This window comes from Neoarius graeffei, chromosome 28 (assembly GCF_027579695.1).
Source record: "Neoarius graeffei isolate fNeoGra1 chromosome 28, fNeoGra1.pri, whole genome shotgun sequence".
Classification (NCBI taxonomy): domain Eukaryota; kingdom Metazoa; phylum Chordata; class Actinopteri; order Siluriformes; family Ariidae; genus Neoarius; species Neoarius graeffei.
The window spans coordinates 7,645,274-7,673,213 of NC_083596.1; the positions used below are offsets into that span (position 1 = coordinate 7,645,274).

At 42.2% G+C, this 27,940-nt stretch overlaps 1 protein-coding gene across 1 annotated transcript in view; it reads right to left on the minus strand.

The window, feature by feature from the left end:
• Positions 1 to 27,940, minus strand: part of dcc (DCC netrin 1 receptor) — a 638,603-nt gene that overhangs the window by 360,617 nt on the left and 250,046 nt on the right. Inside the window, exon 3 of the mRNA XM_060912655.1 lies at positions 3,837 to 4,124. Within this exon, the coding sequence (XP_060768638.1) occupies positions 3,837 to 4,124 (288 nt within the window). The remainder of the gene's footprint in view (positions 1 to 3,836; positions 4,125 to 27,940) is intronic.

Below are 27,940 nucleotides of genomic sequence, written 5' to 3' on the forward strand. Positions count from 1 at the left end.
ACAGCTTGCGACAAATTGCGAACGTCATTCGCGAGAGAGTTTCAAAAGTGTCTTGAAACATTCGTGGGGCTTCTCAATTTCCTCGCATGAGTCGCAAAGTGTCGCTCCTTCATCGCTGAAATTTTGAACACGTTCAAAAAATTCGTACGAAAAAATTTCTCTCAAAATAGCCGCAAATGCGTCACTGGTGTCGCAAAGCCGTCGCAAACCCTTCTCAAGTCAGTTTCCGTGAGGCTTCCTCTACTTCCCTGCCTGCCGAGGGAAAGCCGGGCTGCGACAGCCTGCGACTAGTTGGAGACACAACAATTGCAGTAAAATTTGCGAATATCAGTTCAGTGTGATTCCAAGTGAAAATTGTCGCTAATTCGCATATTTTATCGCAATTCTTGGGTCTCCAACTAGTTGCGGGCTGTCGCAGCCCAATGAGATACTACCCTTAGACAATCTCTATTACAACTCACAAAAAAAAAATTTAAAATAAAAAAAAAATCATGAGCTGCCCATCACTTTAACTTGACGCAAGAGAGCTAACGTTATCCTTACATAGCTAGCGATAACTTTCACCTAACTGTGTTAGCAAAAACCTCTGTGAGTTAGCTAAATCCCATTCAGTCTCCATGGAGCGGTGGTTCGCTAACAGCAGTTTACATTTAGCTGAAAAAAATAAAATCGATGACTTAATTCCAACCTGAGCACAAAAATAGATGTCTGTTGGTTTTCTAAGCATTTGATGAGGTAAATTCACCACTTTGGGTTTACACAGAACAATTTACCGGCATAAAAAGATACGTCATCTTTGTTTTTCTTCGCTCCACTGCTGGAGACGCCGCCATCTTTGTTGAAAATTTCAGACGCTCTTAGGTGGTCGTGTGATCTGCTGCTAGCACTCTGACTGGATGATCTTAAAAAGCTGCCCAAAATGATCAAAATTATTCAGATAGAAATCACGTGGCCCGATCTCAACGGGAAACTGTCGAAGTGCAGTTGCCCCGTGTATCATCACCTTTAAAGGAACCGATTACAAAACCAAATACAATACGAATATAAATCGCCAAATCAACCAATATTTCTGTTTTGCTCATGTGATGATCGATCGCAATTTTCTTTATACCATGTTAAAAAAATGTCTTATGTACACTACCGTTCAAAAGTTTGGGGTCACTTTGAGATTTCCTTATTTTTGAAAGAAAAGCACTGTTCTTTTCAATGAAGATCACTTTAAACTAATCAGAAATCCAGTCTATACATTGCTAATGGGGCGGCACGGTGGTGTAGTGGTTAGCGCTGTCGCCTCACAGCAAGAAGGTCCGGGTTCGAGCCCCGTGGCCGGCGAGGGCCTTTCTGTGCAGAGTTTGCATGTTCTCCCCGTGTCCGCGTGGGTTTCCTCCGGGTGCTCCGGTTTCCCCCACAGTCCAAAGACATGCAGGTTAGGTTAACTGGTGACTCTAAATTGAGCGTAGGTGTGAATGCGAGTGTGAATGGTTGTCTGTGTCTATGTGTCAGCCCTGTGATGACCTGGCGACTTGTCCAGGGTGTACCCCGCCTTTCGCCCGTAGTCAGCTGGGATAGGCTCCAGCTTGCCTGCGACCCTGTAGAACAGGATAAAGCGGCTAGAGATAATGAGATGAGATGAGACATTGCTAATGTGGTAAATGACTATTCTAGCTGCAAATGTCTGGTTTTTGGTGCAATATCTCCATAGGTGTATAGAGGCCCATTTCCAGCAACTCTCACTCCAGTGTTCTAATGGTACAATGTGTTTGCTCATTGCCTCAGAAGGCTAATGGATGATTAGAAAACCCTTGTACAATCATGTTAGCACAGCTGAAAACAGTTGAGCTCTTTAGAGAAGCTATAAAACTGACCTTCCTTTGAGCAGATTGAGTTTCTGGAGCATCACATTTGTGGGGTCGATTAAATGCTCAAAATGGCCAGAAAAATGTCTTGACTATATTTTCTATTCATTTTACAACTTATGGTGGTAAATAAAAGTGGGACTTTTCATGGAAAACACAAAATTGTCTGGGTGACCCCAAACTTTTGAACGGTAGTGTATATAACTTTTGGAAATAACGGACAAAACACGTCCTTCGGTCTCCTGACGCATAAAAAGCCCTTCGTATACCGTAAAATCAAAAGGGTACTAAGTGGTACATTACTTGTTGCCATGGTGATACTTTTAAGGCTCCTCAATCCTTTGTACTTTTAGTCATGTATATTTCAAGAAAGGTGAATTTAGCTCAAGTTTTAACATGATTTGCAAAGAACCAGTAAAGTTTACCAGGTAAAAGGTACTAATGCTGCTTTTCCACTACCAACGCGGCTGAGTCGGGCTGAGCCGTGCGGTGCTGAGTTGGGCTGAGTCGAGCTGAGCGGGGCTGTTGGAGTTGCATTTTGACTACAACCGCGCTGAACCGTGCTGGCTGGAAGTGGGTGGACACATTGGGTGGAGTTAGCGAAAGTGGGTGGACGTCACGTGATGTCGTTAGGCAGCGCAAACAGTGACATCAGTGATCTTTTAAGCGGTAGTCTCACGACCCGGATAGTAAACAATAAACATGGAGGACATGGTGTTGTTAGTGTTGCTGGTCTTGGTGCTGTGGCTTGTTGTCACCGACAACGCCAACAGATACTGGCAAGAGCGTATAGATGAGGCGAGGCGCATAAGGCTTCAGAAATTCTCGTAATTCTTCTTCTTCCGGGTTTACGGTGTTTACAGATCCCAGCGTGCTCGTGGGGCGTGTGTGGGCGTGTGAGGACACTCCTCCTCACCAATCAGTGCACAGGGGAGTGTCTCCTCGCGCCCCTAGCCCCACTCGGCTCGGTTTGGCTCGCTTCAGCCCCACTCCAAAACCATGCGAGTTTTGGGGGCTGAGCAGGGCTGAAGCGAGCTGAGTCGTGCTGCTCTGAGGTAGTCGAAACGCGAGCCGTGTCGGGCTGAAGTGAGCTGAAAAAGGGTAGTGGAAAAGGGCCATAAAGGTACTAAAAGTGTTCAGCATTAAGGAAAGGTCCTGTCCCCAGAGAGTGACTTACAGGTGTACTGGTTTCTGTTACTTAAAAAAAAAAAGTAAGTTCAGGTCTCTGAATTTTTACATTCTGTAAGATGATGGTGTGTGTGTGTGTGTGTGTGTGCGCACACACCAGTGATGTGAGCAGCTTAATGTATTCTTGGGCACGGCATGGAGAATCAAGGGAATCCACACCAGCTGTCAGAGTTACATAGAGCCAGGGGACCACACACTCCTACACACACACATGCGCGCGCACACCCCCCCCAAACCAACAGGAAAACTCCACACTGAGATGAGGCTCATTAATCAGTTTTTAAACCCAGGATTCTGGACCCAAGCCCCTAAATCCCTGCTGCATTTTTCCTGCTTGGGTAAGATCCTAATAAATAGACAATGAGCTCAATCAGATGAAGAAATGATCAAATCTCAGATATCACAGAGCCGAGGAATCCTGAGTTAAGGAACTGTCAGAAAGCACCAGGGGAGAGACGCTTATCTTATCATCCGCTGTGGTGAAGGCTGATGACTGCTGTGTGGTCGAACAGATCAAATGTGCTTCAGCTGAGTGTCACAGATGTGAAATGGGATCTTTACGCAGCTGGAGCTTGATGAAATGCTTTTGGATTCGGCTCGTGCCAAAGGGCAGCGATGTGAAATGTCATCATCAGTGGAAAACAAAAATCAAATTTTTCAACCTAAGCGCAACATCTTGTCATGTTTGAGGGGGAGAAAAATAAAGTCCATCTGGTAGAAAACAAAATTAAATCATTATGTACGAGGCAGTATGTAATTTTTAGGGATCTAAAATCGAAGGTCTGTACTCACCAGGTAATACCCTCAGGTCAGCGTCCGTGCCCGTCCGAACGCTCCCCGGGTTCTCCGCCAGACAGCGGTAAGTGGCAGCGTCAGGTGGCTGCACCTTGCTGACCTGCAGCGAGCCGGATGGCAGCACCACCACCCTACTGTCGGGGTCAAAGGTCAAGGGCAGCTCATCACGGTTCTTCTGCCAGCGCACTACAGGCATAGGGTCACCGGTCACCTCGCAGCGCAGCAATGCCATGTCACCCATGTAGGACGAGACTGACTCGGTAGGGACCACCACACGTAAAGGACCTGAGAGAGAGCAGGGTAGGGGAGGAGTTAGAGATAAGTGGGAATGATTCGTTAAAAGGTTTCTAAAAATGCTTAATAATAACAACAACAACAACTATATAGAGACTGTGGCTAAAGTCACTAGCTGACCTTCGTCATTTGAAGGTCAAGGTCATTTGGCTAAACAAAATAAAAAAAAAATAGATAGAACTCGACGCCAACGGCGTCGATGGGGACGCCTCCGCCTGGTAGACTACACGCCTTATTAAGTTGTGATTTGGGGATGAACATTTGACCTCACAGTAATCTTGACCTGGTGAAATTACTTGTATTAGCCCTGGAGATACTGTGTTCACAAGGTTTTCGGACAGACATTTGACCTCACAGTGACCTTGACCTTAGACCTTTTGATCTCAAAATCTAATCAGTTCATGTTTGTCCCAAAGTGCACAAATGGTGAAGGTTTGGTGAAATTCCTTTCGTTAGCCTTTGAGATATCGCGTTCACAAGGTTTCGGGACGGACGCACGCACGCACGCACGGACACACGGACAACCCGAAATCATAATGCCTCCTGCACCTTATGGTGGCGGAGGCATAAAAACTGACAAAAAAATATCATGAAAATCGACACAGTAATAAGTGACTGAAAAAAAGCTCGTTTTTCATGGATCATTCCGGATCAGTGATCCAGATCAGCACCAAAAGTCATAGCAATGTAATTCAGCCCAGAGGTATTCTTCATGTGAAATTTGGCGATGATTGGTTGAAAACTGAGGGAGAAATAGCACCATAAAAACAATAGCATAATAATAATAATAATAATAATAATAATAATTTTGTATTTCGTACAATAGTGGGAATTTAGCTTACAGAATTAAATCAGCTATTTAAAAAAATACATTAAAGCGGCAGTATGTAACTTTTAGGGATTTGAAAATTTGTATCTCTCTGGTATAAAAATGTTACTGCAATCAGTCAGTTTGTGGAAGAACATTCCAGAACAAGGTTTGGCTGGAAATTTCAATTTGGGATAGGATCGAGTGAGCCATGTAAGAGTATATGCCGTGTGAGAACTGTGGCTCCAACAGAATTTCAAAATAAAATCCCTTTCTTGACTCACATTGAGAATAATCATGGAGGAGGAAGAGCTATATTGAACTGCGTAGCATGATATTCTTTTGCATCGTATCACGTTGACTCACACTGCAGGGCTGAACCGTATCGTACCGCATTTGTAGTTACTTCAGAAGTATCGTTAATGTCCTGGATCATTGGCCATGCATCGAGATGTGTGTGTAAAACCAGAACGTCAAGGACGTAGCAGCTCATCTGTCCTGCCATCAAAACAACCCTGACGACCAAAACATCAAACAGAACCGAAACGTGACGATGTGAGAGAGGACGACAATGACTAATTGTTTACAACTGGAAAATCAACAAAGGACTAAATTTTGTTCCTCGAGGGAAGAAGATCGACCCGAAACATCGATCAGAACTGAATTCGCATGAAAAATGAGAGAGGAGATACAATTCTATTCAGAAGAAAATGTCTTAAGTTGGCCTGGGTCAAAAATTTGACAATCCAATGAGCAAGTTTTGTGCAGAAGGTCGAGTTCTTTCAAATAAAACAATCAGAACTGAAATCCATTGAGAAGTGACGGAGGCAGGAGATACGATTTAATTGAAAATAAACAAAGTTGTAAACAAACTGCTGTTGAAAATCAGCAAACAAACGACCAAGTTTTGTTCCTCAATGGAAGATCAACCCAAAACATCAATCAGAACTGAAATCGGATGAGAAATCAGAGAGGAGATACAGTTCTAGTGAGAAGTCCGAAAACTCGTTAAGATCATCTAATTAGCAGTTCGTTAGCAAAAAACAAACAATACAATGACAAGTTTTGTGCAGAAGGACCAGTTCTTTCAAAAACAATCAGAACTGAAATCCACTGAGAACTGACGGAGGAGATACGATTTAACTGAAAATAAGCAAAGTTGTAAACAAATTGTTTACAACAGGAAAAGCAACAAACAAACGACCAAGTTTTGTTCCTCGAGGGAAATTTTTCTAAAAACATCGATCAGAACTGGAATCGGATGAGAAATCAGACAGGAGATACCGTACAATTCTAGTGAGAGGCCTGGAAAATGCGTTCATTTGGCCTAATTAGTAACTTGTTAGCAAAAAAAAATTGCAAAACAACGACCAAGTTTTGTGCACAGTGACGAATTCTTTCACACAAAATAATAGGAACAGAGGCCATCCTTAAAAAAAAATCAGTTTCCTGTCCACCGGATGAGCAAAAAAATTTCAGTCGGGAGGGAGGGATTTTTTTTTTTTAATGGATGGATAAGAAATCGCAATGCTGTGTTTGCTTTTTCTTTCAGTACTTTTTTTTATTACAAAAGCAGACACATTTAATAAAATGACAGTTTAATCAACTGAAACTTGTACAAAAACTTTAAGTTAGCATTTTAAATGGGGCGGCACGGTGGTGTAGTGGTTAGCGCTGTCGCCTCACAGCAAGAAGGTCCGGGTTCGAGCCCCGGGGCCGGCGAGGGCCTTTCTGTGCGGAGTTTGCATGTTCTCCCCGTGTCCGCGTGGGTTTCCTCCGGGTGCTCCGGTTTCCCCCACAGTCCAAAGACATGCAGGTTAGGTTAACTGGTGACTCTAAATTGAGCGTAGGTGTGAATGTGAGTGTGAATGGTTGTCTGTGTCTATGTGTCAGCCCTGTGATGACCTGGCGACTTGTCCAGGGTGTACCCCGCCTTTCGCCCATAGTCAGCTGGGATAGGCTCCAGCTTGCCTGCGACCCTGTAGAACAGGATAAAGCGGCTAGAGATAATGAGATGAGATGAGATGAGCATTTTAAATGCTGACTGCAACATTTGCGAAACTTTTACAAAGGTACTTAAAATGTCCGACACACGGACTTTTTGTAGTTCTAAATCGAGCGTTAGGCCGAGTTCGGATGAAATTACACTATTAAAATGATCACTGAATGATTTGTTTTTCTGAATCTTTACTATTTTGTTGTTCGCTAGAATACCATTTTGCGATTTCACACTTAAGCAAATGTTTGAAAACTCCGGATCTCCTTCCTTCATGGTGGCTGCCATTTTTTTGTGCCGCATGGCGCATGCGCAGAGCTGATTCAGTTCAGAGTGTGCGCGCACTCGGCGGAGGCAGTAGTGTGTCGGACGGGACAGAAGCAGAGATGACGCTTATTTTGTCTCCGGTAAACCAGTCTTCTCTCGTTCAATTCCGTGCTGGCATCAAAAGACACCGTTGGTTGTAAATGAACCCAAACTGAGTGGTTGGAGTGTACAGTATTTTCATACACAAATGGAGAAATGTTGGCTGAGTGTGTAATTGTGTCGCCCCACTGCAGACCGTTGTCGTTGTTAATTCACAGCATGCCCAGCTGCATGAATGTGCCATGCACCGAAAATAAGAGATTTACAAGCCAGGAACGCCTCATGATGAAATTAACGCAAGAAAAGAGAGAAGATTTACTGCCATTTTACTTTGTATTTGAGTAAAGTGAATAAATAAATGGTCTGTGGAAAATACATTTAATCCTGGGAACTGCGTGCACAGGAGTTTATTTTGTGTTTACTCCCCCTGGCTGGCTACTTATTTGTCATGGCTGGCTAGTATGAGCCTTAGTGGAAAGCCCTGGGAATGGTAAATGTCAAGTTCGATTTTAGATTTACGAACCCGAAAAAAATGTCGAAAAACCGGCGTTAAAAAAAACATTTTTTCAACCGCACAAACGGCACTCACCCGGCCGGTGGACCGGAAACAGAACATTTTTTAATAATGGCCAGAAATCCGTAGAGAACTGATTTAGATACAATTTAACTGAATTGTGGACGACGGATGGACGACGGACGGACGCCGCGCCGTGGGAACAGCTCACGGCCTTATGGACAGATGAGCTAAGAACCTGAAGTGGGGATGTGGGAAGGAAAAGAACCTGAAGTGCATGTTATCGTTAAAAGGACTCACTAATGCCACACACAGAGCATCATGTAGTAAGTCAGGCTCAAGTGGAACGGTCCAGTGTCTCACTGGGGAACTCCAATTATTTTACAGCTTGTGCAAATGAAGTGCGTGTCCTCGGTGCGAAAGCCTGGCTGTTATCAGTGTGATTACGGTCACCATTATACCCTTAAAGAACTGAAGTCATTTTTAAACTTGCTTTATTTCTTAATTAACGTGCTATTCAATTACGTTTTCGGTTTTAGTAACCTTATATCGTGACTCGTATTGGCAACTAATTGCAATTAAATATTATACTTATCGGCCTGTTCGGTTTTTAGCCGTGTTGAATTTAGTTCGTTTGGTCCAAGGCAGGTGTCGCTTATCCGCGCGATCTTCACGAGACTTGTGCCAGACTTCGAAACATCAAGTGTCAGCCAGGTGTCAGTTCTGCCATTTTGAAAACTGTTTTCCAAACGAAGTATTGCACAAAAATGAGTTTAAATGACGATTACTGCCTACTTTTTTCAAACTTTCCTGATTGCTATCAAAACAAACAAAACTTCCGGCTTGATTACGTCAGCATTCGAAAGAGCGCGTGTGTCTTTTGACAACGTTGGCAGATGTCGGTCACTTTGATTTCTGCTGTATGTTTTACTTCCGTCCTACGATGTCTCGCACAGGTCTCAACGAATCTCGTTTATGGCCGTTGCTTTGACATATGGACTGATATATTCTCATTCTCATCTCATTATCTCTAGCCACTTTATCCTGTTCTACAGGGTCGCAGGCAAGCTGGAGCCTATCCCAGCTGACTACGGGCGAGAGGCGGGGTACACCCTGGACAAGTCGCCAGGTCATCACAGGGCTGACACATAGACACAGACAACCATTCACACTCACATTCACACCTACGCTCAATTTAGAGCCACCAGTTAACCTAACCTGCATGTCTTTGGACTGTGGGGGAAACCGGAGCACCCGGAGGAAACCCACGCGGACACGGGGAGAACATGCAAACTCCATTCCTATATTTAATAAAATTAGATAAATAGAATTTTGATAATAAAAAATTTGCCTTCAGTTCGCCTTTACGTGCCTCCAATTATACACAGAGATACACACAGAGCATGGCACCTTCACCCAAAATAAATAAATTAATTAATGAAATAGCATTACAATTGGGTGGCACGGTGGTGTAGTGGTTAGCGCTGTCGCCTCACAGCAAGAAGGTCCGGGTTCGAGCCCCGTGGCCGGCGAGGGCCTTTCTGTGCGGAGTTTGCATGTTCTCCCCGTGTCCGCGTGGGTTTCCTCCGGGTGCTCCGGTTTCCCCCACAGTCCAAAGACATGCAGGTTAGGTTAACTGGTGACTCTAAATTGAGCGTAGGTGTGAATGTGAGTGTGAATGGTTGTCTGTGTCTATGTGTCAGCCCTGTGATGACCTGGCGACTTGTCCAGGGTGTACCCCGCCTTTCGCCCGTAGTCAGCTGGGATAGGCTCCAGCTTGCCTGCGACCCTGTAGAACAGGATAAAGCGGCTAGAGATAATGAGATGAGATGAGATGATTCCAATTCTAACTGATGTCGCACTTTGTTCCCCCATTTGACTCACCCTCATACACAAACATCAAGGTTGTTTTTTTTTTTTTTTGTGAAACAATACTGCATTTTCTTAAACCTGTTTCTTATTAGTCTCGGATTATCTGGAGCGTGTGCCGTACGAGTCGCGGTGAATGAGTTGTTATGATAGAAAGATAATGAATTTGAACCAGCACATGAATATAAATCTAGAAGTGATGCTCCAGGCAGAACTGCTGTCAGAGTCGAGCTTTTTAAAGTAAATTAACGCGGTGTGACACAACATTTAGTAACTCGGGCTCCAGGAGATTTTCAGCTTTTCAGTTCTTTAAAAGAACGCGGTTAAAACTTAAACCTGCGCTAAACCACGGAACTGATCGCTGATCCGGAGTCCACTGAAAGGGTTTAAGCACCATTTAATAACGTTTAAGTGGAATTTCAGTAGTGATACTGAGAGGAAAGTGAGGACAAAGGAAATGATTAAGAGAAACTGAAAGCAACAGGTCTGACCAGTGTGAATATGCAGTGAGACAAGGCAATCTCTCTCTCTCTTTTTCTGTCTGTCTGTCTGTCTTTCTGTCTGTCTGTCTGTCTCTGTCTGTCTTTGTCTGTGTCTTTCTGTCTGTCTGTCTCTCTCTGTGTCTTTCTGTCTTTGTCTGTCTGTGTGCCTTTCTGTCTGTCTCTGTCTGTGTCTTTCTGTCTGTCTGTCTGTCTGTCTCTCTCTGTGTCTTTCTGTCTTTGTCTGTCTTTCTGTCTGTCTGTCTCTCTCTGTGTCTTTCTGTCTTTGTCTGTCTGTGTGCCTTTCTGTCTGTGTCTTTGTCTGTCTCTCTTTCTCTGTCTTTCTGTCTTTGTCTGTGTCTTTCTGTCTGTCTCTCTCTGTGTCTTTCTCTTTCTCTCTTTGTCTTTCTTTCTGTCATCTCTCTCACTATGTCTTTCTGTCTCTCTCGCTCTACCTCACTCCTTCTTGCTCTCTCTCTGTCTGTCTGTCTGTCTGTCTCTCTCTACCTCAGTCCTTCTCTCTCTCTCTATCTCTCTCTCTGCCTTTCTGTCTGTTTCTCTCTCTCTCTGTGTCTTTCATGCTCTGTCCCTCTGTCTCTACACCTCACTCCTTCTTGCACTCTCTCTCTCTGTCTCTCTCTCATACTCTTCCTCTCTCTCTCTCTCTCTCTCTCTCTCTCACACGCTTTTCTGAAAACGGGTAAAAATACTGTGTAACAGGACATAGGCATTAGTTCATATTATTATTATTATTATTATTATTATTATTATTATTTCTTAAGGACTCTAACCTCCCAACAATTCCAGAAAACCAGTACAAATATAAATCCGGCTGTGTGTCTGTTAAAAACAACATATTAGCAGATAAAAATATCAATAAAGATACATTTATTTTGCTTCCTTTATTAACGAATGACGTGTCGCACATTTTAATGGTTTATACTTAGATTATGAAGTTATGAAACGTCCTCGAGATAAGTTACTTCCTGTTATCAGTTGCATTATGCAAGCTATAAACAGCTCTTCCATCACCCACATCTCTCTCTCTCTCCCTCTCTCTCTCTCTCCACTGCTTTTCAATTCACAGTGAAACCATACAGCGTAAACTCCTCTGTGTTAAACTCCAGCATAAACAAAGCACCGTGACACCCGGGACTCCTCCCATGAACGTTAAATAAACGTCTCCACATCAGCGATCGTACGTTTTCCTTTGCTAAGCAGCACCTGTGTTTTAAACCTGAGATTGCACGTCATGTCTGCTGTGTAAGTCCCTGTGTATTTGCCGTTACTATAGAAACGGTTACGTATTAAAAAGAGCGCGGTAATATTATAGCATTGTAGCCTGAACTATTCTCTGGGTAACACAAAAACAATGTGCGCTTTCTGACCAATCAGCGTTGAGAATTCAGCCTTGCTGCTGTGGTATAAAATAAAGAGAATATCACGAAGCTTCGAGAAGCTTGGAATTTGTACAACGTCGAGACTAAAACCTGAAGCAGTCAGAAACCCGGGATGATTCACAGTCATCGTTTATCAGTTAATGAAAGTCGTTCATTCTTCGTCTTTGTGATATTTCCGTCGCTCTTCTGTCGTTTCCGATGAGGAACAGATGCCGCTGTTTACTCTGCGTCTGCATTTTGATTGATTCTCCAGTTTGGTGTTTAATCCGAGGCCCGGAGTGGAAACAAAACACACTGTCATGAATAATAAGTGCGTTTGAGAGCCACACACATATATACACTGTATACGTGCACATGTTCATTAGTTTTCACACACAGTGGAATCGAGCTGTTGGTTATTAGATCAATGTAACACACTCACAACTCACAGGAACACGACAGACACGGAGTCAGTCATTTCCATAAAACACAGCGACTGTAAGACGGCTTTGGAACAAATACCAACAAATTCCTACGAATGTACTGACAAATCGACTCGCTCTGTGGTTTAGGGGCGTGGGACGTGAGCTTATATACTCTAAACACTGGCCACGCAGACTTTAGGTAAGGAATAATACACTTGGGGTTGTGCTGTTATGGGAAATTAATCAGCGAGCAGGTGGAATTACTGTTACTAAGCCAGTTATCGGACAACATCACGTCCCAAAGTGTTTTTTTATTCCTCTCACATCACGGCAACGTTCCAATCCTTATGATGTTTCATTCATTAGAGAACTCATTGTACTTTTTATCCGTTTCTAGTTACATGTTGTTTCCTCACCAGCCGCTCCTTTTTTTTTTCCTTTTCTCGTTTGTGCAGCTCATCATGATCCTGAGAAACCAGAAAATGTGAACAACTCTGTCCCAAAGACTCGGTTTATTTATTTACTCCTTCATTTATTTGTTCACTCACTTGTTCATTCATTTATTATTTCTCTGTTTTCTGTTCTTTTCATTCAGTCTCTTCTTTATTATGCGTAACACTTTCACGCTGATTTATGTAATGTTTTAATTTCTTTCTTTCTTTCATTCATTTGTTCACTCTATTATTCTTTCACTCTTTCGGTTGATTCCCTCTTTGTTTTCATCCTCTCCTTTATTCATCCATTCCTAAATTCATTTCTTCTTTTGTTTTAGTTTGTTTCATACTTTCTTTTTCAAATCACTCACTGATTCATCCTTTCATTCTCTCATTCACTCATGTATTCTTTTTTCACTAACTCCTTCCTTTGTTTTCTCTAATTCACTCACTCAATTATTCACTCATTCATTAATTCCCTGCTTTATTCACTCCCTCGTGCCCTCACTCCATTCATTCAGCCCTCCCTTATTCATCCACTCATTCATTCCCTTATTCATTAATTCCCTCCCTCAGTCATTTATTCACTCATTCCATTAATCATTCATTCACTTACTCCCGTATTCATTCATTCATTCATTCATTCGATCATTCATCCATTCCCTCCCTTATTCATTCACTCCTTCCCTTATTCACTCTCATTCCGTTATTCATTCATTCACTTACTCCCTTATTCATTCATTTGATCATTCGCCCATTCACTCCCTTATTCATTCACTCCCTCCTTAATTCATTCACTCACTTCATCCCTCATTCATTCATTCCCTCCCTCCCTAATTCATCCACTCACTCATTCCCTCATTCATCCATTCCCTCCTAGATTCATTCGCTCCCTCCCTCATATATTCATTTCCTCCCTCGCTTATTCATTCACTCCTACATTCCCTCCCTTATTCCAATAATTCCCTCCGTCATTCATTCACTCCCTCTCTTAGTCATTCACTCACTCATTCCATTATTCATTCACTCACTCCCTTATTCATTCATTTGATCATTCATCCATTCCCTCCCGCCCTCCCTCATTCAGTCATTCACTCCCACACTCCTTCCCTTATTCAAATCATTCCCTCCCTCATTCTTTCATTCAGTCCCTCCCTCCCTAATTCATTCACTCCTTCCCTAATTCATTCACACACTCCCTTATTCATTCATTCGATCATTCATCCATTCCCTCCCTTATTCATTCACTCCTTCCCTTATTCACTCTCATTCTGTTATTCATTCATTCACTTACTCCCTTATTCATTCATTTGAACATTCGCCCATTCACTCCCTTATTCATTCACTCCCTCCTTAATTCATTCACTCACTTCATCCTTCATTCATTCATTCATTCATTCATTCATTCCCTCCCTCCCTAATTCATCCACTCACTCATTCCCTCATTCATTCATTCCCTCCTAGATTAATTCGCTCCCTCCCTCATATATTCATTTCCTCCCTCGCTTATTCATTCACTCTTACATTCCCTCCCTTATTCCAATAATTCCCTCCATCATTCATTCACTCCCTCTCTTAGTCATTCACTCACTCACTCCCTTATTCATTAATTTGATAATTCAACCATTCCCTCCCTCATTCAGTCATTCACTCCCACACTCCTTCCCTTATTCAAATCATTCCCTCCCTCATTCTTTCATTCAGTCCCTCCCTCCCTAATTCATTCACTCCTTCCCTTATTCATTCATTCGATCATTCATCCATTCCCTCCCTTATTCATTCACTCCTTCCCTTATTCACTCTCATTCCATTATTCATTCATTCACTTACTCCCTTATTTGATCATTTGCCCATTCACTCCCTTATTCATTCACTCCCTCCTTAATTCATTCACTCACTTCATCCCTCATTCATTCATTCCTTCCCTCCCTCCCTAATTCATCCACTCACTCATTCCCTCATTCATTCATTCCCTCCTAGATTCATTCGCTCCCTCCCTCATATATTCATTTCCTCCCTCGCTTATTCATTCACTCCTACATTCCCTCCCTTATTCCAATAATTCCCTCCGTCATTCATTCACTCCCTCTCTTAGTCATTCACTCACTCATTCCATTATTCATTCACTCACTCCCTTATTCATTCATTTGATCATTCATCCATTCCCTCCCTCCCTCATTCAGTCATTCACTCCCACACTCCTTCCCTTATTCAAATCATTCCCTCCCTCATTCTTTCATACAGTCCCTCCCTCCCTAATTCATTCACTCCTTCCCTAATTCACTCACTCACTCCCTTATTCATTCGATCATTCATCCATTCACTTACTTGTTCCCTTATTTGTTCATTCACTTCAACCCTCATTCATTACCTCCATAATTCATCCACTCACTCATTCCCTTATTCATTCATTCACTCCCTCACTTATTCATTCATTCATCCCCCTCATTAATTCACTCCCTCACTTATTCATTCATTAATTCTCCCATTCATTAATTCACTCCCTCACTTTTTTCATTCATTCCCTCCCTCATTCATTAATTCACTCATTCTCTTATTCATTCATTCCCTCCCTAATTCCCTCCCTCCCTCATTCACTCACTCACTCTATAGCTGTATATATAAAGCAGATAAATGTATGAACAGTAAGCGAGTGTGTTGTCCAGGCCGCAGTTCTCGTCCTCATGAACACCTCAATCCTCAAAGCAAAAATCAAAAGCTCAGCAGCAGTCGAGAGCCGAAACCTTCTCATCACAATAAAGACATGGCTATAATCATCAAGAGATCATTCTTCATCTTAATGACTGATCACCAAAACACTCGAGCCACTCTGCTATTACTGAGCAAATTCACGCTGACGAATACAGACAGCCGGAGAGCGATTCGCTCTGAGCAGCGCCGCTGATGAGAAAATAACACGAGCCGGACAGCACATCATCAACAATAATTATTATAGAGAAATAATCGCAATCAGCCGGGGCAGAGCCACGCCGCAGTCGCATCTCGCTGATCCTGACCTCGCGCTCAGATCTGTCTTCCTCCGTCAGAGAGAAAAGCAGACAGAGGAAACGGCCGAGCGAAACATTTCATCAATATCCAAACGAGTATTGTACATCAGTGAAGGACGACGAGCTTTACACACGTTACTGACACTCCAGTAATAAACACATTCAACAGGGCCTTCAGTGTTTGTCTCGAAGCAGAAATTAAGGCAAAATTAGTACGTCTAATTATATTGGTAATTAAAACTCACAGCGTACAGTGTAGAGTGAATTCTTCGAAATGTTAATTATTTCCTGAGCCTTGTATCAATGTCTTTCATTTAAGATTAAAAAAAAAAAACTTCACCCTCCATAACCTTTTTAAGAATCTATTCAAAAGAACTGGATCTCATTAAATCACGAGATTCACCAGAATAGCTTTCAGGTTCTTTTCTTGAATTTTGTTGCACTGCTGTTTCTAATATCGGTCACAAATCACCGTTGATTAAAACATAAAATAAATGGAGCTTCTAAAATATTTCCCCGTATTCATATTCGACTTTTATTTAAATACTGTTTTTCATAAAACACAGTCATTTTTTGGATAATCATTTTAATCATTATTACCTTTGTAATTTGTTTTCCTTGTACATTTTTTGGTAATTTAAAATATATTTTTAATATCTCATCTCATCTCATCTCATCTCATCTCATTATCTCTAGCCGCTTTATCCTTCTACAGGGTCGCAGGCAAGCTGGAGCCTATCCCAGCTGACTACGGGCGAAAGGCGGGGTACACCCTGGACAAGTCGCCAGGTCATCACAGGGCTGACACATAGACACAGACAACCATTCACACTCACATTCACACCTACGCTCAATTTAGAGTCACCAGTTAGCCTAACCTGCATGTCTTTGGACTGTGGGGGAAACCGGAGCACCCGGAGGAAACCCACGCGGACACGGGGAGAACATGCAAACTCCGCACAGAAAGGCCCTCGCCGGCCACGGGGCTCGAACCCGGACCTTCTTGCTGTGAGGTGACACCACCGTGCCGCCCCCTTTTGTATCTTTTCATATAAATTTTTTAAATATAGTGAAGATTTTTAAACGTTAAAAGGTTTCTTTGATGTGTCTACAATAAATCTCATCTCATTATCTGTAGCCGCTTTATCCTGTTCTACAGGGTCGCAGGCAAGCTGGAGCCTATCCCAGCTGACTACGGGCGAAAGGCGGGGTACACCCTGGACAAGTCGCCAGGTCATCACAGGGCTGACACATAGACACAGACAACCATTCACACTCACATTCACACCTACGCTCAATTTAGAGCAGGGTTTTGAACCAGAATTTCTTTCCTATTGGTTCGTTCCGAACAGAAACGGAATTTTAACGTTTCCGGTTTTGGGTTCCACCATTAAATAGACGTTCCTGAACCAGTTAGAACAAAAAAATCTCGTTCCCGGAACGGTTAATTACGTTCCCTGTCAGCTGTTTAACAAATGGCTATAAAATTATGTCTCTGTCTCATCCAGCTTAAGCCAAATGTAGGCTAATTCTATTACAACCTTCATTAAATAAGACAAGAAATAATTCAAAACAATTATTATTTCAAATGTTGGCGATTTGGATTCTCAGTATGTCTTCCCATCTTCACAAACAGAAAAAGTGCCAAAAATGAAAGATAATTCGTTTAGTGTGTTACCAAAGGCTAGTCAGGCCCTATGCATTGATAGGCTAACAGAGGTTAACGTCATTTAATGTTCGCGAGCCTCTCATTAACGTGGACAAATATATTGATATTGTGTTTGAAATTGATGATTTTGAATAACGATAGACTGCAATATTTACCTCTTATTTAAGATGTGGAGACGTGATAGTAGTCCACCCTCCCGCTCTCTCCATTCAGTCAGCGAACGTCACACAGGAAGTGAACCCCAGCGGGTCATGGAAACTTGCGCAGGAGAAGAATTACTTTTATTTGTAGGCTACGGAAACTTTGAGGAACGAAATAAAAACCGGTATTAACCGGTTACCATTATTTTTAATAAGCGTTTCTGTTCCGGAACATAAAAAATAATAAAGTTTCTGGTTTCGTTTCTGTTCCACGTGAAATAGAAAAAGTTCCCGGTTTTCATTTTCGTTCCTTGAACCGGTTCAAAGCCCTGATTTAGAGTCACCAGTTAACTTAACCTGCATGTCTTTGGGGGAAACCGGAGCACCCGGAGGAAACCCACGCGGACAACATGCAAACTCCACACAGAAAGGCCCTCAGCGGCCACGGGGCTCGAACCCGGACCTTCTTGCTGTGAGGCAACAGCGCTAACCTCTACACCACCGTGCCGCCCTTCTACAATAAATAATGGATCTTTTTATGCTTATGTAATTTTTAAAAATGTACAAATGTACATAATTTTAAATATATTAGCAGGTCTGTGTATATTTCATATACTAAATATATAGAGGATATTATACAGTTGCGCGAAGATATGAAGTTTATCTTTGAGTGGTCACACCACTGTGTAATGTTATTTATATTATATGGACACATCCACACACAGACACACACAAAAAATGCAAGTTAATCAAAAGAATTTTCATTTTGAACCGGTTCATTATTCTGACAACGCGCGTCTAGTCAGCGGGAAAACACCGGGCGTGACATCATCGGAGTGAAATATCGGGAATTATTATCCATACAGGACACTTTTTCGATGGAATAAAAACGTGTTCTATTCCCTTCTAGCGGGTTTCACTCATTTGGTTTGATAGCATGCAATATTGTTCGCATATCGCTTATCCTACGTGTATTACGTCACGCTACTCAATGGAGAATGAGTGTTTATGATATCGCATGGTTGTCAAGACAACATGATATGACACGTTGGAGACGTAAAACGTCTGCACTAGTGAGTTACTGGGACAATTTGTAAATAAACATGGCCGCCAGATTTGCTTCATTAAATATGGAAAAGTGAGAGAATTTTGAAACAGAAAGACGCGTTGAACACCCGAAAGGAATCTGTATGTGTAATAATAATAATAATAATAATATTGGCGGGCGGCACGGTGGTGTAGTGGTTAGCGCTGTCGCCTCACAGCAAGAGGGTCCGGGTTCGAGCCCCGTGGCCGGCGAGGGCCTTTCTGTGCGGAGTTTGCATGTTCTCCCCGTGTCCGCGTGGGTTTCCTCCGGGTGCTCCGGTTTCCCCCACAGTCCAAAGACATGCAGGTTAGGTTAACTGGTGACTCTAAATTGACCGTAGGTGTGAGTGTGAATGGTTGCCTGTGTCTATGTGTCAGCCCTGTGATGACCTGGCGACTTGTCCAGGGTGTACCCCGCCTTTCGCCCGTAGTCAGCTGGGATAGGCTCCAGCTTGCCTGCGACCCTGTAGAACAGGATAAAGCGGCTACAGATAATGAGATGAGGTGAGAATAATATTGGCTGACTTTTTTTTCTCGTCTTCGACTCGTTCAGTGTCATGCTAGCGGAATGGAATATATCTGATATACCACTCAACGCCAGCCAATATTATTTAAAGATGTCACTCAGATCCGTGATGTATTTTGTATGAAAAATGCACATTTTTCAACACGAGAAGATAAGCTTCATATCTTCAAGCCAATGTGTGATTTTCTTTTTATTATATCGACACATTCACAAACAAAAAGTCCCCAAATTTATCAAAACAGTTCATCAATTTCCTCACCAGTGACACAGAGATTTATGTCATGGTTTTGGTTCTCCGTGTCCCAGATGGAGCTCGTATGAAAAATATGAGTGGTGTATTTCCCAGTAAAACACTTGTGTCCATATAATATATTGCAAATATATTATAGACACACAAACACACAGATTTTTTTGTACATACTACAAAACACACTGAACTGCATTTCAAAAGTCTGAAAGTTATAAGCCTCGATATCATTTTAGAACTTTCAAGTTTAAACGTCTCCAGCTGTAATACTGAATGTTCTTTCACACCCACAATGAGCAAAGTCCTGCTGTTGCTATTCCGCTGTGTCCGAGCCCTCTCCTCCCCTCTCCTCTCCTTTCCTCTCCTCTCGTCACCTCTCCTCGACACACAGCCCTCTGCTCCTACTACAAAAATCCAATGCATTTATCTTAATATTTCACATGCTGTACCTGAACGCTCTACTGCAGCATGTGTGGGAGGAAGAATGAGGAAATTTAGCTATGCACTTCCATAATTTCATCATGACGCTCTGATTTACTGCGGCCCTGCATGCAAATGTGAATGTGCAGGGAGTGAATGAATTAGGAAGGGAGTGAATGAATGAATGGATGAGGGAGGGAGTGAATGAATGAATGAATGAATGAATGAGGGATGAAGTGAGTGAATGAGGGAAGGAGTGAATGAATAAGGGAGGGAAGGAGTGAATTAGGGAGGGAATTAATTAATGAATTAGGAAGAGAGTGAATTAGGGAGGGAATGAATGAGGGATGAAGTGAATTAAGGGAATGAGTGAATGAATTAGGGAATGAATTAATAAAGTAACGAGTGAGTGAGTGAGTGAGTGAGTGAGTGAGTGAGTGAGTGAGTGAGTGAATTAGGGAGGGATTGAATGAGGGATGAAGTGAATTAAGGGAATGAGTGAATGAATTAGGGAATGAATTAATAAAGTAAGTAATGAATGAATGACCAAAGGAGTGAGTGAATGAATTAGGGAGGGATTGAATGAGGGATGAAGTGAATTAAGGGAATGAGTCAATGAATTATGGAATGGATTAATAAAGTAATGAATGAATGAATGAATGAATGAATGAAGGAGTGAGTGAATGAATTAGGGAGGGAGTGAATTAGGCATGAAGTGAATTAAGGGAATGAGTCAATGAATTAATAAAGTAATAAATGAATGAATGAATGAATGAATGAATGAATGAATGAATTGGGGAGGGATTGAATGAGGGATGAAGTGAATTAAGGGAATGAGTCAATGAATTAGGGAATGGATTAATAAAGTAATGAATGAATGAATAAAGGAGTGAGTGAATGAATTAGGGAGGGAGTGAATTAGGCATGAAGTGAATTAAGGGAATGAGTCAGTGAATTAGGGAATGAATTAATAAAGTAATGAATGAATGAATGAACTGGGGAGGGGTTGAATGATAGATGAAGTGAATTAAGGGAATGAGTCAATGAATTAGGGAATGAATTAATAAAGTAATAAATGAATGAATGAATGAATGAATGAATTGGGGAGGGATTGAATGAGGGATGAAGTGAATTAAGGGAATGAGTCAATGAATTAGGGAATTGATTAATAAAGTAATGAATGAATGAATGAATGAATGAATGAAGGAGTGAGTGAATGAATTAGGGAGGGAGTGAATTAGGCATGAAGTGAATTAAGGGAATGAGTCAGTGAATTAGGGAATGAATTAATAAAGTAATGAATGAATGAATGAATGAATGAATAAAGGAGTGAGTGAATGAATTAGGGAGGGAGTGAATTAGGCATGAAGTGAATTAAGGGAATGAGTCAGTGAATTAGGGAATGAATTAATAAAGTAATGAATGAATGAATGAATGAATGAACTGGGGAGGGGTTGAATGATAGATGAAGTGAATTAAGGGAATGAGTAAATGAATTAGGGAATGAATTAATAAAGTAATGAATGAATGAATTAATGAATGAATGAATTAGGGAGGGAGTGAATTAGGGAATGAATGAATAAATGAGGGATGGATGAATTAAGTGAATAAGGGAATGAGTGAATGAATGAATAAGAGAAGGAGCGAATAAATGAAGGAGAGTGTGAGTGAATGAATGAGGGAGTGAATTAGGGAGGGAATAAATGAATGAAGGATGAAGTGAATGAATGCATAAGAGAATGAGTGAGTGAATAAATAGGGAGCGAATGGATGGATGAATTAATAAGGGCGTGAGTGAATGAATTAGGGGAGGAGTGAATGGATGAATAAGGGAGTGAGTGAAGGAATTAGGGAAGGAGTGAATGAATGAGGGAGAGAGTGAATTAGGGAGTGAATGAATGAATGAATGATGGAAGAAGTGAATGAATAAGGGAATGAATGAATGAATAAGAGAAGGAGTGAATAAATAAATGAGGGAGGGAGTGAATGAATGAAGGATGAAGTGAATGCATAAGGGAGTGAGCGAGTGAGTGAATAAATAAGGGAGGGAGTGAATGAATGAGGGAGGGAGTAATTTAATGAATAAGGAAGTGAGTGAATGGATGCATAAGGGAATGAGTGAATGAATGAATGATGGGGGGAGTGAATTAAAGAAAATGCTCCAATTTACTGCGGCCTGACGGAGACTCGAGCTCTGGTGGTCAGGAACAAAATAAAACGCACACAGAGAGAAATACGGAGAAAGAGGAACACACTGAAACTACTGTAAGCAGTTTATCATCGCATGCATTACAGTCGGCTAATCTGTGAACAGAGCACACGGACTAGCATCTCTCTTTTTTCCTGGGCCTGAGTCAGCACTTGAGCCGGGTTGGTATAGAAGCGAGGACAAAGGGCATTAGCACAGACGCAGAGTCGCTCAAGGCTGGAAAGATATAAATCTCACTCCAACCTTTCTTCATTTCTTCATCTCTTTTTTACTCCGTCCCTCTCCGCGGTCATTAGCGAGCCGTCGTAAATTCACGTTTTCACCTTATTCAGCAACACGGAGTCAGATGGAAAAAGAAGAAAGCCCAGAGTTGGGATTAAACCACTGACAGACATCTTTCACTCCCACATCACAACACTAACATGAGCTGCAAAGTGAAGCAGTGAGGGCAGGATAAATAATTCTGAAACGCGACTGATGAGGTCACTCAAAAGCTAGCAGCATCTTGGAGATCAGTGTGAATGTGTTGGTATGTGGTTTACGCATCATCTGTTCTTGAGCGTGGAGACGGCCTGCTGGATTTGGGAACGCTTTTCTGACATAAAATGCTTCAGTGAAAGCAGAGGCATGCCATTTCGACTCCGAATACAACAGGAAAGAGAACAGCGATGAGAACGGCAGACGAACCGTGGGTCAAATTTGCTTAAGCTGGATATACAATCTGACATGCGTTACATTACTGATCTCAGTGTTTATGATGCAGCTGCACTGACTGTAAAAGCAGACGATAAAAACAAGCAACTGCTAATACTAGAGAAGTAGGTGTGGCCTATGTGGCTATTAGTGGGTCTGTAGGTGTGGTCTTTGCCTATGGCAGTACTAGCGATGGAGGTGTAGCTTCAAAGTGTGCCAGTTCCAATGACGTAGGCGTAGCCATTGTGTGGGTCAGTACAAGTAGGTGTGGCCTATGTGCCTATTAGTACCAGTGAAGCAGGCATGGCCTCTATGACTGCCAATACAAGAGAAGTAGGTGTGGCCTTTGTGTATGGCAGTATAATTAAAGGGGGTGTGACCTCAATGTGTGTTGGAACAAGTGAAATAGGCGTCGCCTCTGTGTGTGTTGGTACAAATGAAATAGGTGAGACCTCTATATGGTGATACAAGTGAAATAGGCGTGGCCTCTGTATGTGTTGGTACAAGTGAAGTAGGCATGGCCTCTGCATGTGTTAGTACAAGTGAAGTAGGCATGGCCTCTGGATGTGTTGATACAAGTGAAGTAGGTGTGGCCTCTGTACGTGTTGGTATAAATGAAGTAGGCATGATCTCTGTGTGTGTTGATACAAGTGAAGTAGGCGTAGCCTCTATGTATTGGTACAAGTGAAGTAGGCGTGGTCTCTATGTATTGGTACAAGTAGGCGTGGCCCCTATGTGTTGGTACAAGTGAAGTAGGCGTGGCCTCTATTTGTTGGTACAAGTGAAGGAGGTGTGGCCTCTGTATGTGTTGGTATAAATGAAGTAGGCATGGTCTGTGTGTGTACAAGTGAAGTAGGTGTGGCCTGTGTGTGTGTTGGTACATGTGAAACAGGAATGTTCTCTGTGTGCGTTGATACAAGTGAAGTAGGCGTGGCCTTTGCATGTGTTAGTGCAAGTGAAATAGGCATGGCCTCTGTCTGTTAATACAAGTGAAGTAGGCATGGCCTCTGCATATGTTGGTGCAAATGAAGTAGGCGTGGCCTCTGTGTGTGTTGGTACAAATGAAGTAGGCGTGGCCTCTGAATGTGTTGGTACAAATGAAGTAGGCGTGGCCTCTGCGTGTGTTAGTACAAGTGAAGTAGGCACGGCCTCTGGATGTGTTGATTCAACTGAAGTAGGCGTGGCCTCTGTATGTGTTGGTATAAATGAAGTAGGCGTGGTCTCTGTGTGTGTTGATACAAGTGAAGTAGGCGTGGCCTCTGTGTGCTGGTACAAATTAATTAGTTGTTGCTTCTGTATATGTTGATGTAAGTGAAGTAGGCGTGGCCTCTGTGTTGATGTAAGTGAAGTAGGAGTGGCCTCTGTATGTGTTGGTATAAATGAAGTAGGCATGGTCTCTGTGTGTGTTGATACAAGTGAAGTAGGCGTGGCCTCTCTGTGTGCTGGTACAAATTAATTAGTTGTTGCTTCTGTATATGTTGATGTAAGTGAAGTAGGTGTGGTCTCTGTATGTGTTGATACAAGTGAAGTAGGAGTGGCCTCTGTATGTGTTGGTATAAATGAAGTAGGCATGGTCTCTGTGTGTGTTGGTACAAGTGAAGTAGGCGTGGCCTCTCTGTGTGCTGGTACAAATTAATTAGTTGTTGCCTCTGTATATGTTGATGTAAGCGAAGTAGGCGTGGCCTCTGTGTTGATGTAAGTGAAGCAGGTGTGGTCTCTGTATGTGTTGATACAAGTGAAGTAGGCGTGGCCTCTGTGTTGATGTAAGTGAAGTAGGTGTGGTCTCTGTATGTGTTGATACAAGTGAAGTAGGAGTGGCCTCTGTGTGTGCTAGTATAAGTGAAGTACGGTATAAGTGTTCGTATAGGTCAAGTAGGCGTGGCCTCTGTGTGTCTTGGTAGAAGTGAAGTAGGCGTGGCCTTTCTATGTGTTGATACAAGTGAAGTAGGCGTGGTCTCTGTGTCAGTGGCAGTGAAGTAGTGGAAAAAGGGCTGGATTCCTTCTCCTCAGAGCCAGCGTTCAGAAGCAGGGTGTTGGAGCTCTGAAAGGTATCTTGTTCTTGTTTGCCTCGTCTGAGCACCAAAAGTTCATCAACTTGCAAACAAGCACGCAGCTTACATTATTACTGTCCTGAATAATTTGCTTACTGGTTTATTATGCTGCTCTTCACGTCTCTATTTAATATTCAGAAACTTCATGTTTACCTTCCGACTCCCTGTGGAGTTCTCTCGGTGGTCGTCTTGTTTTGCATTGCTATTTGTTTGTCTGGCTGTTTTATTATTTCAGTATTGTATTATTACTTTTAAATTGCTTATACATTTTTTAAACATTTCTTTCATTCTGTTAACTTTTATTCAATATACTCATACAGCACTCTGATGAACAAGAGTTAAAAGAAATCCACTAACAGGCAGAACAGAAAATATAACGCTGTCTATAATGTGAGAGGACAGAAGTCGAACGCACAACATGAAAACCTCCAACCGTTTTCATTTTACCTTATTTTACTTCTGCCATTGTTGTACAGTGACTGAAACCCTGACACTCTAGGTTAAATATACATACATACATACATACAACCCCGATTCCAAAAAAGTTGGGACAAAGTACAAATTGTAAATAAAAACGTAATGTAATAATTTACAAATCTCAAAAACCGATATTGTATTCACAATAGAACATAGACAACATATCAAATGTCGAAAGTGAGACATTTTGAAATTTCATGCCAAATATTGGCTCATTTGAAATTTCATGACAGCAACACATCTCAAAAAAGTTGGGACAGGGGCAATAAGAGGCTGGAAAAGTTAAAGGTACAAAAAAGGAACCGCGGGAGGACCAAATTGCAGCTCATTAGGTCAATTGGCAATAGGTCATTAACATGACTGGGTATAAAAAGAGCATCTTGGAGTGGCAGCGGCTCTCAGAAGTAAAGATGGGAAGAGGATCACCAATGCCCCTAATTCTGTGCCGACAAATAGTGGAGCAATATCAGAAAGGAGTTCGACAGTGTAAAATTGCAAAGAGTTTGAACATATCATCATCTACAGTGCATAATATCATCAAAAGATTCAGAGAATCTGGAAGAATCTCTGTGCGTAAGGGTCAAGGCCGGAAAACCATACTGGGTGCCCGTGATCTTCGGGCCCTTAGACGGCACTGCATCACATACAGGCATGCTTCTGTATTGGAAATCACAAAATGGGCTCAGGAATATTTCCAGAGAACATTATCTGTGAACACAATTCACCGTGCCATCCGCCGTTGCCAGCTAAAACTCTATAGTTCAAAGAAGAAGCCGTATCTAAACATGATCCAGAAGCGCAGACGTCTTCTCTGGGCCAAGGCTCATTTAAAATGGACTGTGGCAAAGTGGAAAACTGTTCTGTGGTCAGACGAATCAAAATTTGAAGTTCTTTATGGAAATCAGGGACGCCGTGTCATTCGGACTAAAGAGGAGAAGGACGACCCAAGTTGTTATCAGCGCTCAGTTCAGAAGCCTGCATCTCTGATGGTATGGGGTTGCATTAGTGCGTGTGGCATGGGCAGCTTACACATCTGGAAAGACACCATCAATGCTGAAAGGTATATCCAGGTTCTAGAGCAGCATATGCTCCCATCCAGACGACGTCTCTTTCAGGGAAGACCTTGCATTTTCCAACATGACAATGCCAAACCACATACTGCATCAATTACAGCATCATGGCTGCGTAGAAGAAGGGTCCGGGTACTGAACTGGCCAGCCTGCAGTCCAGATCATTCACCCATAGAAAACATTTGGCGCATCATAAAATGGAAGATACGACAAAAAAGACCTAAGACAGTTGAGCAACTAGAATCCTACATTAGACAAGAATGGGTTAACATTCCTATCCCTAAACTTGAGCAACTTGTCTCCTCAGTCCCCAGACGTTTACAGACTGTTGTAAAGAGAAAAGGGGATGTCTCACAGTGGGAAACATGGCCTTGTCCCAACTTTTTTGAGATGTGTTGTTGTCATGAAATTTAAAATCACCTAATTTTTCTCTTTAAATGATACATTTTCTCAGTTTAAACATTTGATATCATCTATGTTCTATTCTGAATAAAATATGGAATTTTGAAACTTCCACATTCCGTTTTTATTTACAATTTGTACTTTGTCCCAACTTTTTTGGAATCGGAGTTAAAATAAATCCCACAGAAGTAAACTGCTTGTTAATGATGTATGCAGTAGGTGTTTATTTTAACCGCTGCTTTTATAATGCATGGTTGGACGCAATATTTTGGCTTATTGATTAGATTCATGTTATTGAGTTTCTGTTTGTGCAACAATAAAAAAAAATGTATATTACTGTTTGGAGAGCAAGTATTCAACACTAACAAATATTCAAAGCCTCATCTTAAATCAGGATCGTATGTTGGGAAATGCACATCATGTATTACACACACTTTGTCCAACATGACAGTGAGACAAGGTAGCGTTTATTCAGCAGCAGTCGGCCAAACTCGTATCTAAAGCAGCAATACAAAGCTTTAGAAAGCGTTGAGGAATCATTGCTCAGTGTCTGGAGGAGGGAAACAATGAGGTAGGAACACAATGCCAATATTTTTACTCGCAGAGCCTGTTTGGATACATAAAACTGCAAGCAGGGAGCTGACTTAGCCATTTATTGCAGCTTTGTTTACACCGGCTCAATGGTACCGTATGCACTTGCTGATTACCAAAACGCCCTATTTCTGATCCTGCATTTGCTCAGAGCCACTATCATAGCTCATTGCAAGTCAAATGAAGAGGGCTTTTGATTCAAGTGTTTACACGCGATAAAAATGCAAACAATACATTTAGAGCTTTTTAACCCTCCCCATCTGCATTTCCTTCCTTCACATGGCTAACCAACTGAATTCTAATCATGTTATTTGAAACGTAATTCAAGAATTCATTGCCACTTTTATTGTCCTAAAACCACTCATTAAAGCCTTTAAGTGCATCTTGCCCTCCGCTCTACGAGACTTTCTTTCTCTAATTGGAGCCATAAGCAGATCTATGCATGCTAATGGCATACATATCATTAGCGTATAATATATTAAGAAATGGGGCGGCACGGTGGTGTAGTGGTTAGCGCTGTCGCCTCACAGCAAGAAGGTCCGGGTTCGAGCCCCGTGGCCGGCGAGGGCCTTTCTGTGCGGAGTTTGCATGTTCTCCCCGTGTCCGCGTGGGTTTCCTCCGGGTGCTCCAGTTTCCCCCACAGTCCAAAGACATGCAGGTTAGGTTAACTGGTGACTCTAAATTGAGCGTAGGTGTGAATGTGAGTGTGAATGGTTGTCTGTGTCTATGTGTCAGCCCTGTGATGACCTGGCGACTTGTCCAGGGTGTACCCCGCCTTTCGCCCGTAGTCAGCTGGGATAGGCTCCAGCTTGCCTGCGACCCTGTAGAACAGGATAAAGTGGCTAGAGATAATGAGATGAGATATTAAGAAAGAAAATGAAATTCGCAAAATTCAGCCTTTATGTTCAACACATTTACAGTGAAATGCACGCGTTTGGTTTTCTTTTG